The following is a 6529-nucleotide window of genomic DNA, read 5'->3' as shown; positions in this document are numbered from 1 at the left end:
TAGGAAATTTTAATAGATTCTCACTTCATGTATGATAGATATAAGATGATATATGTATAATGACTAATTCAATTTGTAAAACCAATCATTCATGTAATGTGAGATAAATTAAAATTATTATTATTATTATTATTATTATCCCTTTTATAAGCACGCTCTTGTGGAAATATTTTCAAAGTAGGGGCACTTTAATGCAACCTTCCTTTCATCTTTATAACACTGTTTGACTATTTTATGAACTTGCGCACAATACGTGCAGTGTCAAGGAGGACAGATTTTTGCATTCTCTTCAGCACCTCGTCTACCAAGTCAATACTTCGACATATTTCCACAACCGACTTGAGTATCAGGCCATTGACTGTTATTACAATTGGAAGTACTCTCACTGTATTCAGCCCATACATTTCCTTCAGCTCAAATGATAGCTCTTGGTATTTTCTGATTTTCTCGCCTCTGGTCTTCTGAGAATTCTCATCTGAAGGTACAGCAATATCAATTATATAAGCCCTCTTCTCCAGCTGATCCAATACTAGGATGTCAGGCTTGTTGTGTACTACTCGCCTGTCTGTAATCATTTGGACATCCTAGTAGACCTTGACGTGATTGAACTCAACCAGAGGAGGAGGCTGATAGTTATAGTAAGGGGGGACCTCTGCAATATTCCCAAACTTGATCTGCATCTCCAAGTGCACAATTTTTGCCACATTGTTATGGCGCAACATATACTCTCTTGGGGCTAGCACTGAGTAGCCGGATACAATATGTTGGATACTTTCTACTGCACTGGCACACATCCTGCATTTGTCACTTATGGTCCTGTCTCCCATTACATGCCTCCTATAAGCATTTGTTGCTATCACTTGATCTTGAATCGCCTGTACAAAGCCCTCAGTCTCTGGAAACAAACTTCCCACTGTCAGCCACATACAAGACAGCTCTTGACTTATTGGCTCTGAATTAAGATGCCCATAAAACCGTCCATGTAACTCTTTTGTCCTCCATTCTTCTGTTAGGTCTTGAGCAGATAGCAGCTCACTACTTCTTTGGTTTCTTAAATCAAGGGCTGTGTAACCATGATCCAGCTGGCATACCTTCACAAACAAATCTGAATCAGCATTCTGGAAGTAAGATCTTAACTTCGTTTCCTGACTTACTCATCAAACCGCGACCTCCCATACTCCTTCGTAGGTACAGTCGAGCAACCGAGGCACGTGGATGATGTATCCTGGATTTAGTCATCCTTGTCCTGACATACCTATTAATCTGCTCCAATCGAGTATCTGACCACTTCAGAATTCCAAAGGTGTAGGTCAATGCTGGGATCACCCAAGTATTCACAGCCTTGATGCAATTCTTTGCAGATAGTTTACCTTTTAGAACCCTATCAAGTCTGCTGCGGAATTCACCTTCCACTTTCGTGAGCACTTCTGTTTTGGAGATTTTCAGATGCTGATAAAGTCCCAAGTACTCATATGACTGTCCTTGCTTGAGCTCTGATATCTCACTATCCAGTGCTCTCAGTTCATCCCTCTGCATTTTCATTTGACCCTTCTCCACATGCAGCACAGCACACTTACTTAATCCAAACTTCATGCAAATGCTCTGACTGAAGGCAGAGACTAGCTCAATCATACCCTGCAGTTGCTCTGGGGATCTGGCATAAAGCTTCAGATCATCCATACCATATAGAAGCTATGAGAAACTCTAAGACTCCTAGAAACTTCTATTTTATACCCATATGTAGATTCTTCGAGCATCAGGCTAAGAGGATTCAATGCAAGGCAGAACCATAGTGAGCTCAAGCTATCTCCTTGATAGATTCCTTGGCAGATCTGGATTGATTCAGTCTGAATTTGTGTTTCTCCACTTCTTATTTTCAGTTTTACACTCCACTGGCTCATTATCATCCTCATGAGGTTCACAAGAGCTTCATCCACCTTGTAGAGCTGGAGAACATACAACAGCCAGCTATGTGGAACCGAGTCAAATACTTTAGCATAATCTATCCAAGCTATTGATACATTCCTTTGCTTTGCACTTGCTTGCCCTGCAATAAAAGAGTCCAGAATCAAAAGCTCCTTACAGCCTTTAGCACCCTTCCTACATCCAAGCTGCTCTGTTGCCATGATCTTATTTAGAGTGATGTGGCTATCAATCTTGGAAGCGAGCGTGGATGTCATTAGCTTGTAAGTACTGTTCAGGCATGTGATTGGTCTATAATCTCCAGGGCTCAGATTCCCCTCTTTCTTCGGAATCATGAAAATAAGTCCAGATGCAAAACCCACTGGTATTTCTGATCTCTGTTGTAGTAGGTCATTGAAGCAGCCTGCAATCTTAGATTGCAAGCTTAAAAAATTCTTCAGCCAATAGTTTTGGATACCATCTGGCCCTGGTGCTTTCCAATTGTGACTCTTCTTCACTGCAATAGAAACATCCTCTGTAGAGATTACACATTGTGGCATTCCAGCAAGGTCTCTCATCTTGCTTTCCACCTGATCTATCCAGTATGCATTTTCATTGTGCATAACTGGCTCCTGCTTAATAGCCTTCCAACATTTTTCCATATCTTCAACACCAGGATGTTGCACTACACTGTGTTCATTCCTATTTAAAAGTTTGTAATATTTCCTTTCATCGTTGGAGAATAACGTTGCCTGATGTCTTCTCGACTCAGCCTCTGTATATCTGCGACACAGATTAGCAAGTGCTGCAAGTCTCTGCTTGAATTTATCCATCTGGAGTGCGAGTGTTTCATTGAATTTATTCTGTTGAGCAAAGCCAATATGCTGTACTACTATTTCATCCACCAACCTCTTCTGCCTCAGTGATGCTTTTTCAGGATCTCTCAAATAGCTTGTCAATATACCTATTTTTCTTCTTATGTCTCCAATCTTACCTTCAATCCTTATTTTCCACTTCGATTTTTTCTTAGCTCCACTGTTATTGGTGTTTCCTTTCCTTGCTTTTCTGAATGAGATCTTCATCCCCAACTCCTGAAAGACAGTTACAGCCCCACAATAGATCCAGTCTGCAATCTATTGATCAGCAATACTATTCATTTCATTTATGTGCTTGGCAAGTGTTTTATTCACTGCCTCAACAGTAAGAAGGGGTTTCCTGTTATATGGAACTTTTTAAGCATAGGCCTACACTCAACAGCTACTTCCTTGTATTTGAAAACATTTTCAAGCAAGACATTTTCAATTTTCGATTCAAGGTTGTTATCCCTTCCCTCTGACACCAATGCAGTCCCAGCCCTGTTATCCCTTTCCTCTGACACCAATGCAGTCCCAGCCCCTCCATCTAGTAATGGGATGTCTCTTTCTATTTCAGCTTCTTCTCTTGCATGTGCTGCTTCTTCATTTTCCAAAGCCTCATTATCTGCAGTGCCAGACAGCTGATTATGAACCTTCTCTCTTATAAAAGCCAGTTCTGCCTCAGTGAGAAATCTCCTTTGCTTTATGACTCTCACCTGATCAGCAATCTGTTGGGCTGTCAGCTCCGACTGTGGCATAATGCGCTTCCAATAGTGCATCAATCTGTCCCTATATTGAGTTCGGTCTGTTTCAATTTTTGTTGCCAGGTAGTAGGCTCGGATGACAGCTGCATTCATTTCTCTGCTCTATCTCCCCCTTCTTGGCCTATTCTCTGGCTGCGGCACCCTGATTAGGGCGGGAGGAGGCCGTACCTCCTCCAAACCCTGATCAGTGGACTCATTACTTGAGTTTCCTTCAACTCCCTCAGGTTCAGCTATTTGGTTCTTATTTCTGAAATTGTATCTCCGGGGTCTTGTGGTACCTTGCACAAGAGAGGTGCCACTTGGTCCACCTTCCTCCGTGCCAGACTGTCCATGAGGTGTCCGAAGGGGAGCAGTCTGATCCCCCCTCACCTCCCGAGTTCTATTCCTGTTTTGTCTAGGTGCAACTCTTCTTATACCACCAGGGGGCTGCAAACCCAACAGGCAGCTTTCCACTCCACACTACTCAAAGAAGATTGAAATTGAAAATAAACCCATAAGAACCCTAGCAATCTTAGGGACCAGGGCTTGAATTACAAGAGTTTAGCCAAGGAGGGCCAAATAGACAGATGAAATATGAGTGAAAAGAAAAAAAATATTATTATTATTACTATAATCATCATCATCATCTCATTGCATCACTTTCAATAAGAGAGCTCTGAAGTTTGACTTAAAACAGAGTCATAATATAAATACTTGGTGTATATTGCTAATTTTAATAAATCTGAATCCAGGTCAATAAATCAAAACAAATCGATATCTTCATTATTTGTCTCAAAAACTTAGCATCAAGTAATATTGAGTTGATTTATATTCGAATACACTTCAATAAATTAGTTCAATCCTTTGTATTTAATGTTTTAAAAAATGTTTTTAATGGAATTGACTGCTTCCACCACCTTCTTTCCACCCATTTTTTCTGTCTTTGCTTCCATTTTCTTCTTCCTATTTTATCTGTTTTACAGTATTTCTATAATTCAACTTTTGCAACTTAAATCTACTATCGCCTTTGCCTACATTAGTCTGGATCGCTTCCTGTTTCGTCTGACGTTTATTGTATCTTTCTCAATCTCATTCCCACCCACAAGTGGGTGCTATGATGCTTATGGGTGCTAGTAAGGGTCTCATTTCCTTCGCTCTTCCTATTCTATTTTGTCTGTGGAATTTTATTTTAATGAAGACATGAAGATAATATAGTGAGTAAAAAATAGATTTTGTTATCAGCGTTCAGCCAGCCGTATCTTATCTTCCTTTCAACCCAAACTCCATATTGTAATACGGGTAGTATCCTGTTCTCTTTTTCAGTTAATTACAGGTGAATCAAATCGTTTGGATTATCTTGTTTTTGCAAGTATTGACTTGAAATCCTTGTTGATTTCAATCGATCAAAGTCCAACCCTACTCTAGACTATAAAAGGGAGGAGAATTAAATCAACAGCTCTAATTCTTTCAACTGCTGTGGCTGACAACAGACTGTGCTATGACTTCGAACCCACAGTTGAACCAACGACTTTGATCTTCTTTTGTGATTCAGGTTAGTTTTAATTTGGCTTTTAGAATAGGTCCCCGATTATTTTTGCTTTGCCAAATAGTAGTTTATTTTTAACTGATTCATTAACCGATTGCATACTAAATTGTTTAATTTGTTAATGAATTCCTTTTCTTTTTATTATTAACCTCTTAACCATTTTCCTGTTGAACCGTTTGAATTGAGAGAGTTCTTAGGTGACATTAGTTGAATTATTTAATAGATTTTGTTTATATAAATAATACCCAGTCTCACTCCTTTAAAGTAGTAGGTGATTAGCCGTTCGCTCCCGCATACGATTTTATAAAAGCTTATTGTGATTAACTGATTCTATTTGATCCCCTAGATAATACCCATTCAATGAATATCTCCTTCCTTAACCTTTCCGTCTTTCCGAGTGGTTGCGAGCGAATAGCTGAAATATCTCCTTCCTAAACCTTCATGTCTTTTCGAGTGGTTGCAAGCGAATACAGTAGCTGTAATAGCTCCTTCCTAAACCTTTCCGTCTTTCCGAGTGTTTGCGAGCGAATAGCTGCAATAGCTCCTCCCTAAATTTTCGAATCCTTTGACTGTTTCAGATCCTTGTAATACAAATACTTGCCCCTCTGAGTTGTTCTGTTCGACACTAAATTACCGCACTTCCATCATATCCTTTCGGACAGTTATATCAATAATCCTATCCATCCTCACAAGTCGTAGCGAGCAAGAAGCTGCTATAACTTGACCAAACCTGTCCCAGCAGCTACGCTACATTCGATCCATTTCAAACAGTTGTGTCATCCCGTTCTTTTGAGTAATCCTGTTCAGATTAATCCCTAGAACTCAGACAACTGTAGTGAAGTGGAGGCAATTCTTTTCCATCCCAGTAAGAATAGTGTCTGATTTGCAAAACGGTTATCTGAAAGCTACTCCTCTTAACGAATTTCTAACACTAGTTTTACCGAGTCGCCTAAGAAACGCGGATTTCACTAGCAGACTTTGGTGTCGGAAACAGTGATAAGACAGAGCTACCAACTAAACCTGGTAACCGCTACTGTAGCGGATGGATAGCAGTTATTGTTAGCTGTTACCTTTTTATCACTTCCTATTCCTACTTAACCGCGAATTTTTAATTTCAATCACGAGATTCATACATTGCGAATTATATTAATTTACTAGGAATAAATTTGTTTGATGGATGAATTACGAGATTTTATTTGATGAAGTAGGCTAAGTTTTGTAGCTTGATGAAAAATTAATAGTCGAACCTGTCATTTGAAAAATCAAGCAATAAAGTATGCTGTTACGACCATGCTGAAATGAACAAAAAATATGATTTGACTGACAAAATTTATCTTTTGATAATTATTGAGATTTTTCAAATGCCAGGTTCGATTATTATTTTTCATCAAGCTACAAAACTTAGCCTACTTCATCAAATAAAATTGAATGATGGTGACTAATTCCTAGATAAATAATATCCTTCCTTATTTATCCAGCATATT

The 6529-nt window shown here is 39.3% G+C and overlaps 2 protein-coding genes across 2 annotated transcripts; both read right to left on the bottom strand.

Moving 5' to 3' along the window:
* Positions 1 to 227: 227 nt before the first annotated feature.
* Positions 228 to 575, bottom strand: LOC120354623. The gene has a single exon (XM_039441986.1). It carries the CDS (start codon positions 573 to 575, stop codon positions 228 to 230), a length of 348 nt encoding a protein of 115 aa, XP_039297920.1.
* A 1092-nt stretch (positions 576 to 1667) lies between these two features.
* Positions 1668 to 2984, bottom strand: LOC120354622. Its single transcript, XM_039441985.1, has one exon. It carries the CDS (start codon positions 2982 to 2984, stop codon positions 1668 to 1670), a length of 1317 nt encoding a protein of 438 aa, XP_039297919.1.
* Between the last annotated feature and the right edge of the window lie 3545 nt (positions 2985 to 6529).

The sequence above is a fragment of the Nilaparvata lugens genome, chromosome X (assembly GCF_014356525.2).
Source record: "Nilaparvata lugens isolate BPH chromosome X, ASM1435652v1, whole genome shotgun sequence".
Taxonomy (NCBI): Eukaryota; Metazoa; Arthropoda; class Insecta; order Hemiptera; family Delphacidae; genus Nilaparvata; species Nilaparvata lugens.
The sequence above is the reverse complement of the archived record's forward strand: the minus strand, read 5'-3'. Positions and strand labels throughout refer to the sequence as shown.

What these genes read in the sequence shown, in the direction of transcription:
- LOC120354622 (XM_039441985.1), bottom strand. Translation starts at nt 2,984, where the DNA reads ATGAAGATCTCATTCAGAAAAGCAAGGAAAGGAAACACCAATAACAGT.
- LOC120354623 (XM_039441986.1), bottom strand. Translation starts at nt 575, where the DNA reads ATGATTACAGACAGGCGAGTAGTACACAACAAGCCTGACATCCTAGTA.